We start from the raw sequence: 26,526 nt of genomic DNA, 5'->3' as shown, positions 1-26,526 counted from the left end.
CAAAACAGGAATAGACCCACAGACATAGAAAACAAACTTATGGTTACCAAAGGAGAAGAGTGAGGGGAGGGATAAATTAGGAGTTTGGGATTAATATATACACACTCCTATACGTAAAATAGATAACCAACAAGGACCTACTGTATAGCACAGGGAACTATGTTCAATAATTTATAATAACCTATAATGGAAAAGAATCTGAAAAATAATATACATATACACATATAACTGAATCACTGTGCTGTATACCTAAAACTAACACAACATTGTAAATCAACTATACTTTAATTTATTAAATTTTAAAATAAACTAATTTATTAATTATTAAACCAAAAAATAAATAAAATTCATTAGATGGATTTAGCACTATGCTGGAGCAGTAGAAGAAAAAAATCAGTGAACTTGAAGACAGAACAACTGAAATTATCCAGCCTGAGGAGCAAAAAGAAAAAAGAATGAAGAAAAATGAACAGAACCTAGGAGACCTGTGGGACACCACCAAGTAGACCAATATATGCATAATAGGAGTCCCAGAAGAAGTGAGGGGACAGAAAGAAATAATGGTTGAAAACTTCCCAATTTTTATGAAAGATATGACTCTATACATTCAAGAAGATCAACAAACTGCAAGTAGGATAAATTCAAAGACAGCCACGTTATTATCGAACTGCAAAAAGACAAAGAAAGAATCTTGAAAGCAGCAAAAGAAGAGACTTGTCATGTACAAGGGATCCTTAATAAGATTAGTGGCCAAGTTCTCATCAGAAACCAAGAAGGCCAGAGGCACTGGGATGAAATATTTAAAAAGCTGAAAAAAAAAAGAAGCTATCAACCAAGGCTTCTATATTGAATAAAACTATTCTTCAAAAATGAAGGAGAAATTAAGATTTTTCCAGATAAACTAAAGCTGAGACAGTTCACCACTAGTACACCTGCCCTACAAAAAATGCTAAAAGGATTCCTTAAGGTTGAAATGAAAAAACACTTGACAGTAACTCAAAGACAAACAAAGGAAAAAAGAACACCAGTAAAGGTAACTACATAAGTAAATATAAAATTCAGTATTATATTATTATTTTGTTTATAATTCCTTTTTTCCTATATGATTTGAAAAAACAAATGCATAAAACAATACTTGTAAATCTATATTAATGGCAATGTATATATAAAGAGTTAATTTCTGTTAACAACAAAATAAAGGAGGAGGAATGGAGCTGTATAGGAGCAGAGTCTTACATGCCATTGAGGCTAAGTTGGTCTTAACTCAAACTAATACGTTGTCAAATGTAATTAGTTTCTTCAGGCTGCTGTAACTAAGTACCACAAACTGGGTGACTTGAACAGCAGAAATTTATTCTCTCACAGTCTGGAGTCTAGAAGTTTGAAATCAAGGTGCTGATAGGGCCATATTCTTGGAGGCTCTGGGGAAGAACACTTCCTTGCCTCTTCCTATTTTTCTAGTGGTTACCAAGAATCTTTAGCATTCCTTGGTTTATAGATGCATCATCCTAACGTCTATCTCAGTCATCACGTGGTGTTCTTCCCTTTCTGTGTGTCTGTTTTCTCTTCTTATAAGGACACCAGTGGATTAGGGCTCATTCTAATCCAATATAACTGCATCTTAATAATTATATCTGCAAAGACCCTATTTCTAAATATGGTCATATCCTGAGGTTCCAGGTAAACATAAATTTTTGTTAGACATTATTCAACCCATTATACCAAGGAAACCAATAAGAAAATAGCTAGAAAGTGTGGAGAAAAGGAAATCAGAGAGCTACCATATAATCCAGCAATCCCACTCTTCAACATATACCCAGAGAAAAACATGGTTCGAAAGGATAAACACACCCCAATTGTTCATTGCATCACTGTTTACAATAGCCAAGACATGGAAGTGACCTAAATGTCCACTGACAGATGAATGGATAAAGATGTGGTACATATATACAATGGAATATTACTCAGCCATTAAAAAGAATGAAATAATGTCATTTGCAGCAACATGGATGGACCTAGAGATTATCATACCAAGTGAAATAAGTAGGACAGGGAAAGACAAATATCATATGATATCACTTATATGCTGTATCCAAAAAGAAAAAATGAAAGAAATGTACTTATTTACAAAACAGAAATAGACTCACAGACTTAGAGAAGGAACTTATGGTTACTGGGGAGAAGGGTGGAAGGAGGGATAGAATGGGAGTTTGGGATTGACATGTACACACTGCTGTATTTAAAATAAAATGCCTTGGGACTACCCTGGTGGCGCAGTGGTTAAGAATCCACCTGCCAATGCAGTGGACACAGGTTTGACCCCTGGTCCAGGAAGATCCCACACACCACGGAGCAACTAAGCCCGTGTGCCACAACTGCTGAGCCTGTGCTCGAGGGCCCACGAGCCACAACTACTGAGCCCACGGGCCACAACTACTGAAGCCCTTGTGCGTAGAGCCTGTGCTCCACAATAAGAGAAGCCACCATAATAAGAAGCCCATGCACCACAACAAAGAGTAGCCCCCACTTGCCACAACTAGAGAAAGCCCGTGCACAGCAACAAAGACCCAATGCAGCCCCCATACATACATACATACATAAAAATAAAATGCCTTTCCATGAAAAAGAAAGAAAACAAACAGCAAAATGGCAGAATTCAGTCCTCCCATATCATCAATTACTTTAAATATAAATGGATTAAACTCTCCAAAGGCAGAGATCTGCCAAATGGATAAAAACAAAACAAAATATATTACTCAACTATATGCTATCTACAAGAGACTCACTTTAGATGCTAAGACACAACTAGGTTGAAAGTGAAATGATGGAAAAGGATATTCCATGCAAATAGTAACCAAAAGAAAGGTGGCTGTATTGATATCAGACAAAATAGACTTTAGTAAAAATTTTTACAAGAGACAAAGAAGGACATTATGTATTGAGAAAAGGGCCAATACCTCAAGAAGATATAACAACTATAGACATATAAACACCTAACAACAGAGCCCTAAAATATATAAAGCAAAAATGCACAGAATTAGAGGAAGAAATAGTTCTACAATAAGAGAGACTTCACTACCTTACTTTCAATAATGGCTAGAAAAACTAGACAGAAAATCAGAGGACTTGAACAATAGTATAAACCAACTAGAGCTACCAGGCATATACAGAACATTCCACTTGACAACAGGAGAATACACGTTCTTCTCAAGTTCACAAGGATTGTTCTCTGGTCTACACAGTATGTTAGGCCACAAAACAAGTCTCAATAAATTTCAAAAAACTGGAACCATAGAGAGTATTTTCTCTGACAACAGAATGAAACTAGAAATCACTGGCAGAAGGAAATTTAGAAAATTCACAGACAGGTGGAAATTAAGCACACACTTTTAAACAACTAATGGATAGAGAATAAATCACAAGGGAAATCAGAAAATACTTTGAGATAAATGAAAAAAAACACAAAATACCCAAACTTATGGGATCAGGTGAAAGCAGTACTCAGAGAAATTTACAGCTATAAATATTCACATTATGACAGTCTCTAGGCCCAATCCATGTTGCTGCAAATGGCATTATTTCATTTGTTTATACAGCCTAGAGATTGTCATACTGAGTGAAGTAAGTCAGTCAGAGAAAGACAAATATCATATGATATCACTTATATGTGGAATCTAAAAAAATGGTACAAATGAACTTATTTACAAAATAGAAATAGAGTCACAGATGTAGAAAACGAACTTATGTTACTGGGGGGAAACGGGGTGGGGGAAGGGACAAACTGGGAGATTGGGATTGACATATACACACTACTATATAAAAAGTAGATAACTAATAAGAACCTACTGTATAGCACAGGGAATTCTTCTCAATACTCTGTAATGACCTGTATGGGAAAAGAATCTGAAAAAGAGTGGATATAGTAAATCAACGATACTTCAATTTAAAAAAAGATTAAAAGATTAAAAATTTAAAAAACTAAGAGTGGATATATGTATAAGTGATTCACTTTGCTGTACAGCAGAAACTAACAACATTGTTAATCAACTACACACCAATAAAATTTTTTAAATATTCATGTTAAAGGAGAAGAAAGATCTCAATTCAATAACCCAACCTTCTACCATAATGAACTATAAAAAGAACAGTAAAGTAAAACTAAAGCTAGCAGAGGAAGGAAATAATAAAGATTAGAGAAAAGTAAAACAAAACAGAGAACAGAAAAAACAATAGAGAGAACTGACAAAACCCAAAAATGGTTCTTTGAAACGATCTGTAAAATTAACAAAACTTTAGCTACACTGACTGAGGGGGGGGAAAAAAAAGGAAGACTCAAATTCCTAAAATCAGAAATGAAAGTGGAGACATTACTACTGACCTTACAGAAATGAAAAAAGATCATAAGAGAATTATATGAAGATCTGTACCTCTACCAGTTAGGTAACCTAGTTGAAAAGGACCAATTTCTAGAAACATGCAAAGCAAAGTTGCAGGATACAACACCAACACATAGAAATAAGTTGTCCTTCATGAACATGGGATGTCTTTCCATTCATTTCAGTCCTCTCTACTTCAGCAATATTTTGTAGTTTTCAGTGTATGAGTTTTACACCTCCTTGGTTAAATTTATTCCGAAGTATTTTATCCTTTTTGATGTTATTGTAAATGGTATCATTTCCTTTTGTTTATTACTTTTCTATTGTAGTTGTTGCTCATATAGCATTTCAGATCATTTGTTCCCGGTGTTCATGGATTGGAAGAATTAATATTGTTAATGGCAATGCTCCCCACAGTGATCTACAGATATTGGGTTGGACAAAAAGTTTGTTTGGGTTTTTCTGTAACATCTTAGGGTCTTTTTGGCCAACCCAATACAATGCAATCCCTATCAATCCCATCAATCTTTTTTGCAGCAATGGAAAACTTGATCCTAAAACTCGTACAGAATTGCAAGGGTACCCAAATAACCAAAATAATCTTGAAGAAAAGAATAAAGATGAAGGACCCACACTTATTGATTTCAACACTTACTACAAAGTGATAATAAAACAGTGTGGTTCTGGCATAATAGACATATATATCAACAGAACAGAATTGAGAGTCCAAAAATAAGCCCATATATCTATGGTCAATTGATTTTCAACAAGGGCGACAAGACCATTCAATGAGGGAAAGAATAGTTTCTTCAACAAATAGTGCTAGGACAATTGGGAACCACATGCAAAAGAATGAAGTTGGACCCTTACTCATACTATATGCAAAGATCAACTGAAAAATGGACCAGAGATCTAGACCTAAGAGCTATAACTATAAAGCTCTTAGAAGAAAACAGAGGAATAAGGAATAGTTTCTTAGATATAAAATCCAAAAATATAGAAAAACTGGACTTCATCAAAATTTAAATCTTTTGTATATCAAAGGATGCTATCAAGAGTATGAAAAGACACCTCACAGTACAGGAAAAATATATGTAAATTATATATCTGATAAGGGCCTAGTATCCACAATATAAAAAGAACTCACAACTTAATCAAAAAATGGGCAAAGGACTTGAATACACATTTCTACAAAGAAGATTATACAAAGAAGGCACATGAAAATGCTCCTAATCATTAGCTATTAGGGAAATGCAAGTCAAAACCATGACAAGATATCACTTCACACCCACTAGAATGGCTGGAAATTAAAAATTGGAAAATATCAAGTATAGTCAAGGATGTGGAGAAATTGAAACCCTCACACATTGCTGGTGGGAATGTAAAATGGTGCAGCCACTTTGGAAAACATTCTGAATGTTTTCATAATAAGTTAATAAGTTAAATATAGAATTATCGTATGACCCAGTAATTCCACTCCTAGGTATAGACCGAAAAGAAATGAAAACAGTGTGCAAATAAAAACTTCTCCAAGAATGTTCATAGCAGCATTATTCATACTAGCCAAATGGTGGGAGCAATCTAATGTCCATAAATGAAAGAATGGATTTTAAAAAGTGGTATATCCATACAATAGAATATTAGTCAGCCACGAAAAGGAAGGAAATTCTGACACATGCTACAACATGTATGAATCTTGAAAACATTAAGTGAAGGAAGCCAGGCATAAAAGGCCACATACTGTAAGATTCCATTTATATGAGATGTGCAGAATAGGCAAATCTATAGAGACAAAAAAACAGATTGGTGGTTGCCCCTGGGGGTAGGCAGAAATGAGGAGTGACCAATTAATGGGTATAGGGTTTTCTTTTGGGGTGAACTCAATGGAGGAGTTGGTTGCACAACACTGTAAATGTGCTAAATGCCACTAAATTGTACACATTAAAAGGACTGACTTTATGTCATGTGAATTTCACCCCAATCAAAAAAACAAAAGGAGGGAATTCCCTGGAGGTCCAGTGGTTAGGACTCTGTGCTTCCACTGCCAAGGGCTGGGGTTCAATCCCTGGTCGGGGGACTGGGAGAACTGATACTACAACATGGAAGAACCTCGAAAACATTATGCTAAGTGAAAGAAGCCAGATAAAAAGACCACATACTGTGTGACTCCATTTATATGCAGTGTCTGGAATAGGGAAATGCATAGAGACAGAAAGGAGATGAGCAGTTGCCAGGGACTGTGGGGGAGGAGAAATGGGGAGGGACTGCTTATTAGGTACAGGGTTTCCTTCTGAGGTGATGAAAAAGTGCTGGAAACTAGATAGTCGTGATGGTTGTTCAACACTATGAATGCCACTGAATTGTACACTTCAAAATGCTTAAAATGGTAAATGTTATGTCCATTTTACATATTAAAAAAAATGTGCACCTCACACAGCAGTTCTGAGTGCTCAACAAATCCCTAAAGGAACAGCACTTAGCACAGTACTGGGCACATGGTGATTATGGTTTGTTTTTAATGTGGTGAGTTGTATCTTTGTATGAAAAAGGACTTGAGGGAAGTTTGACAGGAGACTCAGCCATTGAGGAGAGAGGTCCAAGGAGATGCTGACAGCCCAAATGAAAGGGATGCCGGGGATGGTTCTGGGGTCTGACACTGACCAGTGCAAACCCACTGGGGCTTGGAGCTTTTTGGCAATCCAAGGGCAGACACATCACTTCTACCTGAGAGTTTTGCCCAGCAGTCTCCGTGAAGACAGAATTAGCTGCCAAGTCCAGGGTTCTGTGGAACCCGTGAGGGAGGGAAGTGTCTCCGAAACATTTTCTCTACTCCAGAGGGATCCAACAGCTGCACGTGTGTTTTGGCCATTTGATCACAGTAACACAGATGCTGTCCTTCAAGATCACTGGGTCCAACTTTCTCACCTTATAATGGAGAGAAGTGAGGCCCAGAGAGATGGAATGGCTTATGCAGGGTCACCAAGAAGAACTGGGCCTAGAATCCAGGCCTCTTGGGACTCCCACAGCAGAAATACATTAATGACCAAGATCAATGGGGTCTGAGTCAAGCGCACCAGCATCGATGGCCTGAGGTCTCGGGTGGTCCCAGCAGGGGGTCCTTGGGATTCTGTGGCAGGGAAGGGAACATGGATCCCAGCAGGCTGGTCTGAAGTACCTTGATCCCCTGATCTACACTTGTCCACCCCTCTCTGGCCCTGCCAATAGCAACCTAATTCACGGACACAGCTTCACGAGTTCAGGCTGATGGTCCCATTCAATGCAGTGTTGAGGAAGAAAAGGGGGGAGAGGGAGCCCCATGACCCCTGTGAGCAGCAGCTGCCTGGGAAGGTGTGTGCTGAGTTCAATGCACAAGGTGCCCTGGAAGCAGGGCTGAGCAGAGGGTAATGAATGCACTCATTTATGGTCAGAGAAACCATAGGACTCCTTTGACAGGCACTGCAATTCTGAATTCCCAGTTCAGTGGAGAGGAGGCCAAAGGAAGCGAGGAGGGCCATGGCCAGAAAGGCCTGCTGGGCCGCCTGTTGAGACGGCTCAGAGAGCCACCTCCCCCTAAGGTAAAGTGGTACATTCACTCCATTCCATTAATCATTGCATATAATACTCGATAAACATCTGTGAATGAAGAAAGCAACCTGACTCCATTCATGCTAAAATATGCATAACTCTCAGCCTTTACCCTGCATGTTAGAAATCTTAGTTTTCCTCAGTCTAGGGTTCTTGGTGCATGGACAAGCTTTGAAGGTCCGCAGACCCCCTGCAATCACAGGAAATGTTTTACATGCATGTGTATCAGTTCATATTTCTGGGAAGAGGGTCTATAGCTTTCACCAGATTCTCAACGAGAAAATGTGCCCCCTTGTGCCACTCACACACCCCGAGGTTGGGACCCAGCTGCCCACATTCTCATGAGTACCGCCAGACCTCAGCTGCAGATCAACCCGAGCATGTGCTAGGTGGGGTATGTGCAGTGCGGGTTAGACCCCAAATACATGGATCTTGGCGGCAAAGTATGCAAGAACCACAGTACTTACCCATTGAGCCTGGGACAGAAGGACAAAGACCCCCCCCCCCCAGGATGGAGGGTCTCCTATCACCTTCTCTCAGCTAGAGATGAATTGTTCTGTGTCTCCAACCTCTTCCCACCTGGGAGAGCCTCGAAGGCAGGGACTGCTGCTGCACCCGCAGCCCGCACTGACACGTAATCACAGATAGTCGGGTTCAGTACGTACTGGTTGATCAGGACTGAATTTGAGGCTTGACTCTTGGTACTTCTTCTCTGACCTGAACAAACTCTTAATATCCCAGAGGACCCGTCACCAGACTTCTCTGACCAAATGAAAAGCCAAAGGAAACACTCTGGCTTTGTCAAAGCCTGGAGTTCTCTGGGCTGAGCTGCTGGGGAGAAAGGCAAGCACCAAATAAAAGGATACTAAACGAAGAAGGACCCATCATAGAAGGTGTAATGCAACTTGATGGCCTTCTCGGGTGCCTTCCATTCCTGAGAATGCCGGTCCAAGTGAAGATGACGGGCAGGAGGTTGGTGAGGGGTGGGAGTGGAAGTCTGAGCACCTGGAGGGTGCGGTTGGTGGGAGCTTGGGATCTGAGCGTCCCCTTTGGGGGTAGACATTAGATGAGGGGGCATCTTTGCCCTGTAGTTGCGTAAGATCATGGGTAGAAATTCCTCCCTTTCCACGAGACCCTTTCGGCTTCTCTGCAGGGAAGGAGACCAACATATTTTCTAGCCACTTGCCTCTCACTCACCAGGCTCTCTACAGCCCCTCCCCAGCTCCCCAGACTCCCATTCCATTTCCCTGTCCCCAAAGTATCTGTCCCTACCCCAACCCCTCATCCTTACAGGTAATGTTTTTAGGAAGAACTGGGAAGGTCCCCATACCCCTTTGAGACCGGCCCTGGCCTGATTTCCACCTTTTGCACAGGAGTGGGGACCCATGGAGTGGAGCTGCGTGTGGAACGGGGTGGCAGAGCTGGAGGCTTTGATCACCTCCCAATCCTGAGCTTACAAAGGAAGACAGCTTCCTTCTGGAATGTCACAGTAAGGAGCAAACTGGGTGGCTGCCCTCTACGCATTTTCTACAGCTGCAGTGACACTGGCCTGTGAGCCCCAGGACACATATATGCTTAGATGTAACTAGGTTTGAAATCCTTTATGGCCCATGGTCCAGGCCTTTGGAGGAACGCAGATTCACTTGCTAGGACTTGTGGGACACACAAAATCATAAATACCATTAATCACCCATGTCAGTGTTTTTTGTTTTGAGAGCTGTTCCTTTTTTTCTAAGAGAACATCTGACAAATTATGTCAAGAAATAAACGTTCTTAACTGTAAGGGTGCGTAAACTTTAAGAAGCCATGCAAAGGGGTCTCACTGGTGACGAGGCAAAGAACATTGCCCTGAGACAGGCCCATTGAGCTGTGGGACCTCAGACAATGCCTTACCATGTGCTTGGGGTACCTCAGTTTCCTCATCTGTAAAACGGGCATAAACCTGCCTTCCTCATAAGGTCATAGTAGGACTGAAAATGACTGTGATTGTGGAAGGACTAGGGACCTGTGTGTGAGGGACAACTATCACCCTGTCACTGTGGCTGGGGGCACTGGGGAGCCAACATGTCCGTGATCCCCCTCCACGCACACACAGGCTGTGCCCTCCTCTCCCATACACCCCCAACCACTAAGGTGCTCACATAAGGCGACACATCTCCTGCAGCTTCTCCCGGGCTTCAGGGCAGGGGTCGCTGAACTCGATAACCTCAGAGGCAGAGGTTCCCGCTCCTCGTTGTGGGGATGTCAAGACTACTTCTTCCAAATTTGGGGGTTTGCCTGTAGCTGGAGATGAACAGGTTAGGGAGGGTTTTAGAAAATGGTTTCTCAAGACGTTATGTTCACCTGGGGTGAGGGGGCGGGGAGAGCAGGAGAGCTGCATCCCTTGAGAATCAAAATAACTGTGGGAATCATTTATGCTTCCAGGGATAAGAATCCCCAGCAGGTCACTTATGAAACAGAGGCGGCGCTCTGTGAGTCAACCGAGTGTGTGTCAGGAACACTCATGCAGAGTGGTGAATCCAGCCACATTTCCCCAAGGGCGGCCTGGTCCTGGGTAGAGACAGCACACACATGGCTGTGGTGGATACAGAAGGGATTCCCTTGTGACACTTCTGACTTAAGACAAAAAGTCCCAGTTCCATCTCAATGGCTCAATGGCTCAAGGGCTTCAACACTTCTCTGATGCTGGCTTACCTCGGCCTTCGGCAGAGGGCAGAATATATCAACTGAGACTCAAGACTGTGATGTTTTGCGGGCTTTTGTGTGTGCTTGTGGTAAAATACGTATAACAAAAATTTAGCGACTTAAATTTTAAGAGGCAAGTTCAGTGGTATTAAATACATTCACAGTGTTGTGCAACCGTTATCACCATCTATTCCCGTAACTCTTTTTATCTTATAAAATTGAAACTCTGTAACAATAACCCCCCATTCTCCCCTACCCCCAGCCCCTGGCAACTGCCAATCTACTTTCTATCTTTATGATTTTGAGTACTCTAAGTACCTCCTATAAGTGGAATCATACAGTATTTGACTTTTTTGTGACTGGTTTGTTTCATGTAGCATAATGTCCTCATGTTTCACCCATGTTATAACATATTGCAGAATTCCCTTCCTTTTTAAGGCTACATAATATTCCATTATAGGCATAGACCAAATCTTTCTTTTCAATTTTTTAAAATATTTATTTATTTGGCTGTGCCAGGTCTTGGTTGTGGCACTCGGGATCTTCATTGTGGCATGCGGGATCTTTTAGTTGAGGTATGTGGGATCTAGTTCCCTGAACAGGGTTCGAACCAGGGCCCCCTGCATTGGCAGCATGGAGTCAACCACTGGACCACCAGAGAAGTTGCATTCCAGGAATAAATCCTGTTTAGTATCATGTTGTATAATCCTTTTATTATGCTGCCGAATTCTGTTTGCTAATATTTTGCTAAGGAATTTTGCAACAATGTTCATCAGGTATATTGGTCTGTAGTCTTCTTCTAGTGCCTTTGGCTCCAATATCAGGGCAATATTGGCCTCACAGAATGAGTTGGGAAGTGTTCCCTCTTCAATTTTGGGGAAAAATTTTAGAACAATTGGCATTAATTCTTCTTTAAATGTTCGGTAGAATTCATCACTGAAGTTATCAGGTCCAGGGATTTTCTTTGTTGGGAGATTTTTGATAACTGATTGAATCTCTTACTATTTATAGGTCTAGTTCAAATTTTCTATTTCTTCATGATTTAGTCTAAGTAGGTTTTGTGTTTTAGGAATCTGTCCACTTCATGCAGGTTATCCAATTTGTTGGCATACAGTTAGTTGTTCATAGTACTCTCTGATAATCCCTTTTATTTCTGTAGAATCAATAGTTGTGTCCCATTTTCAATTCTGATTTTAGGAATTTGAGTCTCCTTTCTTTTTTTCTTAGTCCATCTAGCTAAAGATTTGTCAATTGTGTTGATCTTTCTGAAGCATCAACTTTTGGTTTCATTGATTTTCTGTTGTTTTTATATTCTCTATTTAGTTTATCTCTGCTCTAACCTTTATTTCCTTCCTTCTCTAGCTTTGGGTTTAGTTTAAAGTTCCTTAAGTTGTAAAGTTAGGTTGTTTACTTGAGATCTTTCTTGCCTTTTAATGTAAGCATTAAAGCTACAAATTTTCCCCTTAGCATTGCTTTCATTGCACCCCATAAGTTTTGGTATGCTGCTTTCATTTTCTTTTTTCTTTTTTTTTTTTTTGCAGTACATGGGCCTCTCACTGTTGTGGCCTCTCCCGTTGCAGAGCACAGGCTCCGGACACACAGGCTCAGCGGCCATGGCTCACGGGCCTAGCCACTCCGCAGCATGTGGGATCTTCCCAGACCGGGGCACGAACCCATGTCCCCTGCATTGGCAGGTGGACTCTCAACCACTGTACCACCAGGGAAGCCCGCTGTTTTCATTTTCATTTGTCTCTAGTATTTTATAGTTTTCCTTGTAATTTCTTCTTTGATCCATTGATTAGGTGTGTGTTATTTAATTTCCACAATTTTATAAATGTTCCAGTTTTCCTTCTGTTACTGATTTCTAACTTCATCTCATTGTGGTAAGATAAGATACTTTGAGTGAAATCTATTTCTTTTAATCTACTGAGACTTAATTTGTGGCCTAACATATGATCTATCCTAGAAATGTCCCATGTACACTTGAAAAGAATGTGCACTGTTTTTGTTGTTTTGTTTGTGTTCTGCATGTGTCTGTTAGATCTAGTTGATTTATCATGTTGTTTTTTATTTTCTTACTTCTGTCTGTTATTCTATCCACTATTACTGTAGAACTACTTGTCTTCAACTGGTCAGGTTTTGCTTCATATATTTTGACAGCCTGTCATTAGGTGCATAAATGTTTATAACTGTTGTATCTTCTTACTGTATTGAAATTTTATTATTATAGAATGCCCTTCTTTGTCTCTTGTAATCTTTTTAAATTTAAAGTCTGTTTTATCTGATATTAGTATAGTCACCTCTGCTCTCCTTTGGTTACTATTTGCATGGAATATCTTTTTCCATATTTTCACATTCAAACCCAATTGTGTCTCTGGATCTCAAGTGAGTCTCTTATAGCGTATAGTTGGATCATGAGTTGCTATTCATTCTCCCAATCTCAGTCTTTTGATTACAAAATTTAGCCAATTTACATTTAAAGGAATTACTGATAAGGAGGGACTTGCTTCTGTTACTGTGTTTTTTATTTTCTATATGCCTTATTAGAGTTTTTGCTCTTCATATCCTGCATTACTGTCTTAATTTGTTTTAATTTCTTGTAGTGAAATTTTAAAATTTCTCATTTCCTTTTCTGCATATTGTAGTTATTTTCTTTGTGGTTACCATGGGGATTACAACTTCAATAACGTACAAAACTTCAATAACGTACAAAAACTCTCCTCCTTTACAGCATCATCCCCATCACTGTCAGTTGTTAATGTCCTAAAAATTACATCTTTTTATATCGTATGTCCCAAAACATAAATTAACATTTCTTTTAAATCTTTCAAATTATGTAGAAACTAAGATTTGGAGCTACAAACCAAAGTTAACAGTAATACTGGCTTTTACACTAATTTTTTTCTTTAAATATATTAGTCTCTTAAATCATGTAGAAAAACAAAAAGTGCCGTTACAAACTGCTGTTACAATAATACTAGCTTTCATTCTTTCCTATGTATTACCTTTATTGAGGTCTTTATTTCTCCATATAGCTTTGTGGTTCTCTCTAGTGTCCTTTCATTTCACCTTGCAGGACTCCCTTGAGCACTTCCTGCAGCACAGATTTAGTTGTCATGAACTGCCTCAGGTTTTATATGTCTTAATGTCTTGCTCAGTTTTGAAGCACAGTTTTCCTGAATTCAGGATTGATTCTTAGCTGACAGGTTTTTTCTTTAAGCATTTTGAATATATTTGCCCTGTACCTTGTATCCTCCAAATTCTGATGAGAAACCTGCTAATGATCTTATTGAACTTCATTGTATGTGAGGATTCACTTCTCTCTTACTGCTTTCAAGATTCTCTTTTTGTCTTTGTCTTTTGAAAGTTTGATGATTAATGTGTCTTGGTGTGGGTTTCTCTGAGTTCATCTTTCTGGGAGTCTGCTGAGTTTCTCTGACGTTTATATTCATGTCTTGCATCAAATTTGGGAAAATTTCAGCCATTGTTTCTTTAAATATTCTCTCTGCCTCTTTTGATCTCTCTTCCTCTTCTGGGACTCCCACATGCATATGCCACTTGATGGTGTCCCACAGTTCCCTTAGGCTCTGTTCATTTTTCTTCAGTCTTTTTTCTTTCTGTTCTTCAGACTCAATAATTTCCATTATCCTGTCTTCGAGCTGATTCTTTCTTCTGCCTGCTCAAATCTGTGGTGGCAATGTTTTGGGCTTATTTCCATTATTTTCACAGTTATCCCCCATGGCAAGTCTTAGGTGGTATGAGGATATGATGACATAAAATTGTGGAGGTGATCATCCATGGCTGAATTTCCAGAAGCATCTATTCAGGTCCTGCCTGCTTCTGAGTCTCTGCTGCCTACTCAGCTGGAGCCACATGCTCTTCCTTGATATATGTAGGCTCACCTTCACCTTGGACTCAAAAATAAAATGAGTCTTCAGGCCAGGGGCATTGCTTAGGCTCCAACTGAGCCCTGAAGGCCTCAGAATGGAGTCTTTCTCACTGTCAGCCAAGCCTCGAGGTTTCTGGTTGGTGCTTGGGTACCATGTCTGGTATCTTGTCACTTTCAGTGCTTCCTGGTCCCTTTCCTGACTCCTCCAGCCATGAGACCAGAGACTTGACCCTAAGGCCCACCTACCTGCTGGCTGACCTCCTGGAACATCTGCTGGCCTGAGCATCCATTTCTGGCCTGCCCCTAGTTGCTTTGGGTCCCCAAGTGTGACAACCAGGAACCACTGTTGACAGATTTCTCTCAATTCTCTGCCTGTTAAGTTGGGCTATGCTCCAGAAATAGCTGCTGTCTGCTCAGGGAGTAGGTCCAACTCCTGGAGCCTGTCTGCTCCAAGTCTGCATGACCCTAGAACTGTAAAGGGGGCCAGCTGGCAAGGTGTGACAGCACGTGTACATGGAACAGATAGCAGAGGTCCCAAACCCAAAGTGACTTAAAACCACAACGACTCTACAATATGTTCTTTAAGCTAGGGTACTTTGGAGTGAAAGTGTGTATAATTAATAGTTATGCCAGGACAACAGCATAAACTGGGACTTTCCTGGGCAAGCTAGGACACACGGTTCCTTATAAACTATTAGGGAAGGTTAACCACCCATCCTAGCACACATGTGTGAGAATAATTTCTAAACCATATCAGGAACCTATAAGAAATGCACCAGCGTTGAACATCCTAGTGAGAATGATGCAACATCATGGGGTAATCACATCCTCGGGTGGCAGAGGAAAACAGCCACATAGACAAAGAGACCAACAGACGTACGTAACTTTTGTTTTGGAACAAACTTACTCAAGGCATCACCCCGAGGTCATTAGGAAGAAAAAAATCATGAAATCACTGGGTGTCCTGAGGATACTTCATTTCCCCTCAAAGAGACTGCATTGATTTAGGGCCAGCTCAGGAGGAGATATGATAAACCAGGAGCATATAAAGAGGGATGCTGGAAGTGATGCTCACAGTGACAGAAAATGTGTCATGAGAGGTAAAGGAACAGGGGAAACAAGAGTCTGAGGATGTCACCTCCACCAGGGAAGGTGTTCCTTGTCTTAAAATCCACACATGTACCCACAGCATTCAGAACAGTGACTGGGGCTTCCCTGGTGGCGCAGTGGTTGAGAGTCCCCCTGCCAATGCAGGGGACACGAGTTTGTGCCCCGGTCCAGGAAGATCCCACATGCCGCGGAGCGGCTGGGCCCGTGAGCCATGGCTGCTGAGCCTGCGCATCCGGAGCCTGTGCTCCGCAATGGGAGAGGCCACAACAGTGAGAGGCCCGCGTACCAAAAAAAAGAACAGTGACTGACAACTAGCAATTGTTCAATAAACATTTGTTCACTGACTGAAAGGCTACAGGATCAACTTGATATGGAGAGTGAGGCCTGGAGGAAGGCAAATCTCATAGCAATCCGAGGTGGGCTCAGGAATAAAATCCAAGCTTCTCAACTTCTAGCCTTACCTCCAGTGTCTGTGGGAAGCACTGGACAGTCTTTGAGCATCCCAAACTTCTGTGGATCCTCCCACCACCACTTTGCAAATACAGTCCCTCCCCTACCCCACCACTCTATCACCACAGCCTTGGGGGCCCTGGAAGTTCCACGAGAGAAAGTTCCTTCTCTGCCCTCTCCAGCCCCAACCCATCTCTCCTCCAAGCTCTGGCTGCACAGTCACTGCTACCGTGTTTGGTCTCACCTGCCACCAGTTCTTTCCTTTAAGCCTTTCCTTCTGCTCTGCGTTTTCTGCAATAGAAAAGAAATGGCCTCTATGTCTGTTTTCTGCCCACATAAACTGACCCAGCTGGGGACACAAGGTTAGGCTTGGTATCCAAATACGTCCGTTCAGTTACTGGTTCCCCCACTTGCTGGGTGAGTATGGGTAACACAGGTCTCTCTCTGAGAAGAGGGGGTGAGTATGGGATAACATAGGAGGTGGAAGATGTGGGTTTGCTAGGGGTGTTGCCCCAGGTGAGAGGAACCGCGTTAACTGAAATGGAGCACTTGTAAACATTCAAACGATGAGACTGCAAAGTGGAGTGACTGGGTTGAGATATGTCACCTTTTATGGGACAGAATCTGTCAATAGCTGCTGGGTCTCCAGCCAGGGCAGCTATATATCCTTCCTATCAGAAAACCAAATCAAATCATCTCATCAGCCTACACAGGAAATATTCTATCCCCCTCCCCATCCCACCCCTACCACCAAAGGTAGGTCAAAAGGTCTTGCTGGGAATCACTGTTACCTGTTTTCTTCTTGACTTCCCTTCCGGTTGAGAGGGAAAAACTCAGACAGCCAGTAGAGGACTCGTAGACAAGCTGGTAAGGTGAGTTCACTCCCATGGCTGGGATGTTTGTGGAAGAATCTGGAGTGGAACAGATGGGATTCTGCTTTCAATTTTTTTATTTTAATTTTTTTAATCAAAAGTATAATAATGACGTTTTTGTCCTAGTTGTATGGTAGATCAGATATTCTAAATTGCCCTGTTGTTACAAAACAACCAATTTCTGGAAGAAAAAGATTTTTTAATGCTGGAGAAGGCTCAGAGTAATTAAGAGAAATCTTTAAAGTTCTCTTCTACGGTGTTCTCCCAGTTCTCACGACTCTCCTGGTTCTGGCTCTGCTTGGCTCTGCCCTGCTACCCACCAACTGGCCCTCCCGATTTACCCCCTCCTCCTGGGTGCTGCCTCTCTCTACCTCGGCATCATTTCCACAAACTCCCCCTTTCAATACCTCACACTGTTCTCATGGCCAACCTCTCAATCTGGGCTCAGCAAAGCTGGAGGGATGGGAGGACAAAATGGAGAACGGAGAGGGGTGAAAGGATGATTCTTGGGGGTGGTCTCAGGAAAGAGCTGAGTTGCAAAGCGGACCCTTGGCTGCCACCTTTTCACGGCACATTCTTGTAGACCTGTCTGGGGTGGGTGCAGTGGACGCATACACACATGCCCAGGCCAGACCCTTCCAGGCCCAGAAAAACGAGTCAGGATCTGGTGAGCCAGACTTCGCTGATTTACTGGACATGGACTCCAGCATGGCCTTCATCTTCAGGGTGAGGAGCTCAGTCAGCAGGTGGATAGACTGCCTCTGGAACCTGTGCAGGGTCTCCTGGCTGGATGGCCCCCGTTGGCCGTGGGTAGGAGAGTGCGTGGAGAATCTGGCCGGCCCAGTGGAAGCGGGCAGCATCGGCAGTGGTAGCACTGGCAGGGGTGGCTTGTTCTTGACAGGGGCCTGCACAGGGGCCGGTTCCATAAGCACCACGGGCGGGGCTCCAATGCTGATCTCCAGGCCCAGGATCTCAGAAGGGGTAGGGATCATGGGGTCAGTGATCAGCTCCTCCCAGGTAAACTCAAAGATGTTTCTGATGCCCTTGGGTACAGAAATGCCTGCACTCTGGCAGACGATGAGCACCCTGGAGATGCGGGCCGGCAGCTTGGGGTCCGTGGCGGTGTATTGCTGGTATAGTTCTCGGTTAGTATTGATGCCATTCATGGTCCTAGAGCACACATACTACTAGGTAATACTGTCCATCTCAGACAAGAAGAACCTTCAGCTGTGAGGAGGCAGACACCCTGAGAGCTGAATGAGAGCCAAAGTTCTCACCTAAGGTGAGGCCTTGGGGACAGATGGAATGCAAGTGCTGAAATGGCCCTTACAGGTCATTGAGCCAGGGCATCCTATGCGGGAGGATAAATAATTGGTCACTCTCTCCCACAAAGGGATGCCCCCCCATCACCCCACTTCCCTTCCCGGGGATGCGTCAGAGACCACGTTAGTGAGTCACTTTGGGAGGGGCCTCGGGATGAGCAGGTTCCCCAAACAGACCCTGGGCTGGAGTAAGGAAAAGAATGGGGAAGGGAAAAATGTTCCATCGCACCTTTTGTAGTCAGAGATCTGAGGGTGGAAGACCTGCTTGTGGTCTCTCAATAAAAACCTGCAAAAACAAAAAGAAGTTTCATTGGTTCCTTCTGGGGGAAGGTGATGTGGATGGAAGCTCCTGGTTGCAATGCAAGGATGGGCCTGGATTCAACATGTACATCCAAGGGCGAATGGGAAAGGAGGAGGAGGATGAATTTTTTTAGTCCAACGACTAACATCGTTTACCACATCTCCTCAAATCTAGAACTTCTGACAACTCCTGCTACCGCAGCCTTCTAGTCATCAGTTCTACCACCTTCCATCCTGACAACCACTCCCCATGACGTCCATGGCCCTCTTCTCCTGCCAGACAATCCTCATTCTTTCACTCTTCAAACTGTGTCCTCTGGAGCCACCCCAAGTTTGCCATTCCAGAACTGCGCCCCTGGTGCACACCCTCAGCATTTACAGTGCGGCTGCCCTGGTGTGGAAAAGGCTATTATCTTTCCGGTTTCACTGATGAGGAATCGAAGGCTTACAGAGACAGAGCTCTTGGTCAGGAGTTGCCTGCCTGCAGACTCTTGGCATAGAGACCTTTCCAAAGACAACACGACTTCCTCACAGGCTTCCAACTGAACTGCCCATCCACCAGCAAAAAAAATCTCCTAGGAACAAGAGTCCCACAGAGCAACCCCTTCAGACATTCTGCTGGTTTGCAGATAAACTGGCTTTCTACATCTATTTGCTGACTCCCTGGCATCTCTATTCCTCAGCTTTGGAGACTCAGAAAAATAGGTTCGTTTTTGAAATGATAAGTCTACAGAACAAAGAGACCACTCAGAATCTTGGTCATCTGGGCAACCAGCCAGAGGGATCTGACCCTGACCATGCAGGGCAGATCTGTTTTAAAGCCAGGATTCAAATGAAGAGAAGAGGAATACAATCCTTGAAATGTTAACTGGTTTGAGGAACCCCACCCCACCCCCTACCAGTTCCTTTCTTGTGAGGTTAATTTTGAAGATATGCCTTACAAACAGATAAAAGCTGGGTTTTAAAACAGCTTTATTGAGATGTAATTTACATACCATACAATTCACCCTTTTTAAAGTGTACAATGGTTTTTAGTATAGTCACAGTTGTGCAACCATCACCACTATCTAATTTTAGAACATTTTTATCACCCCCCAAAAAAACCCATTAGCACTCACTCTCCATTCCTCCTCCCCCGAGGCAACGACTAATCTGCTGTGTGCCTCTATAGATCTGCCTGTTCTGGACATTTCATATAACTGGAATCACACATATAACTTATGTGTGTGATTACATATAACAACATATAATCACATATAACTGGAAGTCTTTTGTGACTGGCTTCTTTTACCATCATGTTTTTGAGGTTCATCCAAGTTACAGCATGTATCAGTACTTCATGCATATACTTCATTATATGGAAAGACCACCATTTGTTGATCCATTCAGTATTGTTTGGACACTTCGGTTGTTTCCACTTTTTGGCTATTACGATGGAACATTCAGGTACAAGTTCTTCTGTGAATGGATTCTTTCATTCTCTTGGGTTGATACCCAGGAATGGAATTGCTCGGTCGTATGATAACTCAATGTTTAACATTTTCGGGAACTACCAGGCTGGTTTCCAAAGTAGCTGCACCATTCTACAGTTCTTTTTACAAAACCTGTAATGTATGAGGTTTTAAATTTCTCCATGTCCTTGTCAACACTTGTTATTATGTCTTTTTGATTTTAGTGCCATCCTAGAGGGTGTGAAGTGGTACCTCATTGTGTTTTTGATTTGCACTTCCCTAACGACTAATGATGTTGACCACCTTTTCACGTGTTTATTGGCCACTTTTCCACTTTTATATCTTCTTTGGAGAAAAGTCTTTTCAGATTGAACAACTGTTTTTCTTGAAAAGAAATGTCATTTTAAATTAAATGCACAAATAACCTCTATTTGTTACCATGTATTTATCTCTGCAAAACTCAGCTAGAGGTGACCACGTGACTCCATTCTGGCCTATGAGATGCAGGTAGAGCTGTTGGGTGGGATCCTGGATATCTTTTCAAGAAGTCTGTCTGCATGGAGAGAACACTTTTTCTTTACTCACTGCCCTTCTCTTTCTTCTTGTCTGGAATAGATGAGATGGCTGTAACTCTGGCAGCCTTATGGAGCCATGAGGTTACCTTGAGGAGGGAAGCCATGCATGAAAGGTGGCCGAGCAGAGGCACAGAGCCTGGACTCCTGCTGACATTGTGACACCCACACACCGGCACTTAACCACCTGCCTCCAAACTTGTTTCACCTGAGAGAATGAACCCCTCATCTCTTTAAGTCCCTTTATTCAGATCTCTGTTCCTGCAGCCAAATGTGATTCCTGACAGACAACCAGCCGTGTGGGAACAGCATCACTCCCTCCTTTCCGTATATTTAATTTTCATTGTCACGCGTTCATTTTTCCATCACTGAGACACAGGCCTTGCCCTCAAGTAGCTCAATGTTCAACAGGCAAAACAGACTTACAAAATTGATATAAGGGTCACACTGCCATAAAAATGTACAAAGGCCATGAAAACCCAAAGCCAAAAGTCTAAAGGAAGCTGCACTGAAGGCTGTCATAGAAGATGAATAAGAAGTCACCAGGCAGGTAGGAGGGAGAAGGCATTCTTGGTAAAGAGAAGAGTATGTGCAAAGGAACAGAGACATTTAAAGCATGGCAGGTTCAGGGAACCACAAAACACATCAGTATGGCTGGGGCCTTGGGGCTCTATGGGAAAGTACCAGACAAAGCTACAAATCGTGAAGGGCCTTGTATGCCATGCCAAAGATTTTGCATGCTATGTAATCATATACTCAGTGAAAGTACTCAATGTATCGTCTTTAATTGCTAGTTGCATCTCATGTGGTCTCTGCAAACAGAGGGCAAGCATCACGTCTTCTCCCCTTTTTACAGCCTCCTCGACACTAAGACACCAAGTAAGCTGCCACATGCCAGAAAGTGAAAAATGCTTATAGCATGAAAATCCGACAGATAGCCCAATAGGCCCATGTAGATGGCTATAAACAAAGTTTCAATTAACAATTCCCACAAAGAAATAAAAAGAGCATGGAAGAAGTTTACAAAGGATATGAAAAATGACGACCCTCATTCCAACATCTTCAAAGTTTTGCAGGCTGTCTCCTCTTGGGGGCAGGACAGAGATGAGGGGAGGAGTGCACATGCACACAGGCTACTATGCCAAGTCTGAGTGCTCTCTGCCAGGCAGAGGGAAATCCAGAAAAGGCAGTGTCACCGGGCGGCTAAGAACTCAGGCCACGTGACCTCAAGCCTCGCACTTGTGGACACTAGCCCCTGCCTCCCAGGACTGTGAGGACTAAATGAGGGCCTATGTGTTACGGATTGGCACAATGCCTAAAAGAGGTAAGTGCTCAATGAATGCTAAGCAGAAAAAGATAATCATTGGAAGTGGTTGAAGAAGGCTGTGCATTGGAAATGTCAGCAACTGGCTCAGAAGTAGGTGACTAGTGAACAAGGACGGAAGAGCACTCCAGGTGATGAGAACAGCGCTTGCTCAGGTTGGAGGCTCTAAATTGCCTGGCAAATTTGGGGAACTGCAAGTAACTTGAGGATGCTACAGGTTACTTGGGGGGGGCGGGGGGAATGTGTGGGAGGGGTGGGCAGCAGCCTGCTGAGAGGAGCTGGTGTAAACCGCTGAACCCTGACTTCATCTTGCAGATGGGAAACCACAGGACTGCTAGCAGAGGTGGCATCTATATTGTAGGGCGCTCCTCCCACGGGCCAGCAGTGTGTTGGGAAGGAGTGTGAGAAATACGACTGCAGTGGGATGAGCCAAGGAGGAGAGCTGTACCCACAGCACCCCAATTTCTGCCTACAGTAAAAAAGCAATTTCCAGCCTATGCACCTGAAAGAGTACTTCAAAAGGCACAGACCCAGCAAACTCCCAGGGGTATACTGTGGGGCTCAAGCAGAACAAGGGTGAAAAGTGGGAAATTTCTAAACAGGCTTTGGGAAAATCAAGGGCACCCAACGAAGAAGGAAGCTGAGGGGGAAATTCAGGCATGGCTTTGAAAAAGAGAAAAGGGCATGCTTCCTTCTCGTACTGGCACTGATTCAAGAATCCATTTTTGGGTAGAAGTTGTATCCAGCTGTATATTTAAAACCAAAATTAAACTGTGCTCCCTCAAGTAATCTGGTCCTGATTTTCTTTGCTATTTTCTCTAGTCTCTGGCTCTCTCTGGTTTTAACCAGAACGCTTTTGGTAAGGACAGTGAGCGGGCCAGATGTAACCGTGTGACTGCCATCTGTGAGTAAGCGCAGCTTCAGGCTGGGACAGGCAAGAGAACAAGCCCACACCTGATGCATGAAAGAGGTGGAAATGGAATTAGAAAACGAATAGACGCTGTCCTCTCCATTCAATATATAAAGAACGTTCTGGACAGCTTGAATTCTCTAGCAGATGAGAGGAAGAAGGGCTGAGCTATGGAGAGGAGTGGATCTGAGAGGAAGGAGAGGGGGGTCATGTGCATACGATCAAGCTTAACTGCCTGCTGCCCAGCAAGGTTTGCTCTCGAGACTGCAACCTCAGTCACCGCTCTTCCTCGAGTTGAATCCACTTGCAAACCACCTGCATCCTCCACCAGGGGGATCCACTGTGGCACCAAAGGGCCATTAAGATGAGTCTCCCGGCAAGACTCATGGAGAGACAAAAAAATGATCAACGCTTTGACCCAGTGATTTTAGTTCTCAAAGTAATGCCCAAGGGAACAGTTTTAAAAGGAGAAGGGAAGATAGTTCTTCAAATGTGGTCAAACCAAACAAAAAGATGCTTATAGCCACTTCATTCCTAACAGTGAAATAACGTAGCCAGCCAACAACTGAGCAAGTGTTTGACAACGATGCAGATTAATATGAAGTATTAGGCAGCAAAAAAATAACTTGCGCTCAGTTTTGAGAAATGTTAAATTAAAAAAAAAAACCACACAAATGGTAGGTCTACATTGATTACACATCCCATAAACACCTATGCTGATCATAATTGGAAGCAGAGATACAAAGTCTTTCAGTTTTAAGGTAAAGATGATACTTTAGGAAAGAAGACAACAAACAAGGGCCCCTGAAAAGAAAGCAGCATGTTCTCAGACAGGCTTGTGACCTGGGAGACCTGGGCTGGGAGCAGGGCCCATTCTTGTATTTCCTGGTTTCCATATCAACCCTGAAAAACCGAGACTGTCTGCGCAGAGGAGTGGTGTGGGGACTGAGAGGTCAAGAGCTACACCCGTGTTCAAGCTCAGGGAAGCTTACTTGCTGATAATGACCAAACAGAAACAGAACACATCGTACCCCAGGGAAGGTTTTTACAACGGAGCAAAACCACCACCTAGCAGGTGAGCTTAGAGTTAGAGAGAACATGGCAGTTAGAAATGTAGCAGGGAAAGATGCTGTTTAAATGGAGGGTAGAAAACAAGTAATATTTGTGACCACTCCCATCACTGGACAGACGTACATTTACTGGGCATGGTTACACGAACAGCTGGGATTTACCGAGAAACGGTAACAGAAGATCAATACTCAGCCTGGGTGACAGGTTTTCACTAAAACACCCTGATTCTTTCGATTGTTCTGGTTTTCCCATCTTCCTAGACAATGATATACACCATCGCACCATTCTCCCCACTCTGCCCCGCCCCCCCCACATGCTCTGAACGTTAAGCCAATGTCCGGGTCCACACCAGCAAATGCCTCACCACCTACCAGCCAGCAGGGCAGGTGCCAGGGCCACAGGAGTTTCATTTTCTCTCATGGTTTTCAGGAGGTTAACAAATTCTTTTCAATTATCACGACTAACCTTAGCCATACAGTTTTTTACAGGAACTGCCTGACGTATAACTGACTTAGTTCAATTCACTGGCTGAAAAAAAATTAAACACATATGGTGTGGCTATTCTGTGTTGTATTAACTGTAAAGACCAGTACCCACGTCCATTCCAAATTCTAAATTCTACTGCCTCATCTGTGTGTCACAAAAAGGTCAGCTGATAGCCATCTCCCAGGCTGCACTATGGCTTTAAGAGGAAATAAATTATCCCACAAGTCTTCAGCAAATGCACCGCTAAACATAGCAGGAATCTCATGTATATGGATTTAAAGTTTCTCCTTTGGGAATTTTGCAAGCAAACAAAATGATTTATTTAGCCAATTCAAACGAACTGTATCAAAACACACAAAGGCCTGGAGAAAAGATTACAATGAAAACAAATAATTCAAAGCAATTTCTGATCCAAAACATTTCGCTTAGCTCCACAATGCCACGAATGAGGTGTGGTCATGCTTTCTGATAGAAGATTTCAGCACTGCTGGCTCCCAAGTCAAACAAGCCATAGGAGTAGCGTGAATGCTTAATATATGCTTGGAAGAGATGTGTTTGCCAATCCTTTAGTTACTAACAGGAGAGTTATGTACAGTCAGACCACAAAACATGTAAAAACAGATCAGAGTTGTGCTGTGCATTCAGCAGCACTAGACTTGTGTCTTTTGAGCATCTGAAATGTGGTGTAATATGACTAAGGAACTACATTAAATTTAAAACTTGATAATCAATTCAGTTATTGGCAAACTCTTAAATGTTTTCAGTATGTTTGGATGAACCTGGGTATGTGAATCTACTTTCAAATGTTTATTTTATGAAGTCTAAATACAGATCAAGTATTCCTGATGAAAATTTAGCATCTGAATTAAGATGGGCTGTAAGTGGATACACAGTAGATTTTGAAGACTTGGTGTGAAAAGAAATGCAAAATATCCCATTAAACATTTTGTACATTGATTAAATGTTGAAATATTTTGGATATACTGGATTCAACAGTTGACCCTTGAACAACATGGGTTTGAACTGTGAGGGTCCACTTATGCGCGTATCTTTCAATACTACTACAGCACTACAGGATCCACAGTTGGTTGAAACCACAGATACAGAACTGTGGGTACAGAGGGCCGCCTGTGGAACTTGAGCATCCACGGATTTTGGTTTCCATGGCAGGTCCTGGCACATACAGAGGGATGACTGTATACCACAAAATTAATTTCACTTTTTAAATGTGGTTCCTAGAAAACTGAAACTGACACACCCGGCTTACACCTCATTTCTACTGGGCAGTGCTACCAGAGCTCGGGTCTGCAGCCTAAGAACTCCAGTGCCATCTGCTGGACACACTCCTACAAAACAGGCCCACAAGAAACACTAAAACTGGAATTGTGTTAACGCTGAAGGACCCCGAGTCTGAAATGGAAGAGGATAAAACAACTGGGCTCATAAAACACTCAACATATGCTGTTAAAACGGGATTAGAAAAAGGCTTATACAGTCTTTGAAATCCTAGAGAATATCCAACTTACAGTTATTAGTCGACAGTGACCCTGAGCCAACATGCACAGACTGCTCTCCCGTCCAACGTGGGTGCCCTGGGCAAGGACAAAAGGTTATTTGGGGGCCCCTTCCATGACCACTGCCTCCTATACTCATGCGCTTGTTGCTGCCTGCCTAGTCTTCCCATCCCTTCTCTACACTATGCCTCTCGAGACCCTCTGCTCTACCTTATAAACACAACCTCTTCCCATCTTTCTCTTGTCTATTATTCACCTTCTCTTTTCTTCTATTTTTCCTTATGATTCTAGGATATCTAATAATTGTTTTTTCCTTTTAGTATTCCAATTTTTCTTTTTGTCTCCTCTCCTTTTGTCCTACAAGCTGTTTCAGTTGGTTTTACACTTTTACATTTAAGCCTTTGGTCCATTTTGAGGTGCTTTTGTTTTTTATGTGGTGAGACGTATGGGTCCAAGTCCATTGTTTTGCATGTGGCGAGTCAGCTGTCTCAGAACCATCTGTAGAAGACTGTTCTTTCCCTACTGGATGATTTTGGCACCGTCAAAAAATTAAGTGACCATAGATGTATGGGTTTATTTCTGGACTCTCAACTCTGTTTCAGTGATTTA

General features: G+C 42.6%; 1 protein-coding gene across 1 annotated transcript in view; it reads right to left on the bottom strand.

Annotated features, from left to right (window-relative positions):
• The window catches only part of C10H3orf20 (chromosome 10 C3orf20 homolog), an 85,008-nt gene extending 66,875 nt beyond the window's left edge, over positions 1-18,133 (bottom strand). The window contains 5 exon segments of the mRNA XM_065885089.1: positions 8,828-9,071; positions 9,074-9,108; positions 10,103-10,238; positions 16,887-17,006; positions 17,659-18,133. Coding sequence (XP_065741161.1) covers positions 8,828-9,071; positions 9,074-9,108; positions 10,103-10,238; positions 16,887-17,006; positions 17,659-18,133 — 1,010 coding nt within the window.
• Between the last annotated feature and the right edge of the window lie 8,393 nt (positions 18,134-26,526).

Source organism: Phocoena phocoena, chromosome 10 (genome assembly GCF_963924675.1).
Source record: "Phocoena phocoena chromosome 10, mPhoPho1.1, whole genome shotgun sequence".
Classification (NCBI taxonomy): domain Eukaryota; kingdom Metazoa; phylum Chordata; class Mammalia; order Artiodactyla; family Phocoenidae; genus Phocoena; species Phocoena phocoena.
Note: the sequence above shows the minus strand (reverse complement) of the source record. Positions and strands in the feature narration are given on the sequence as shown.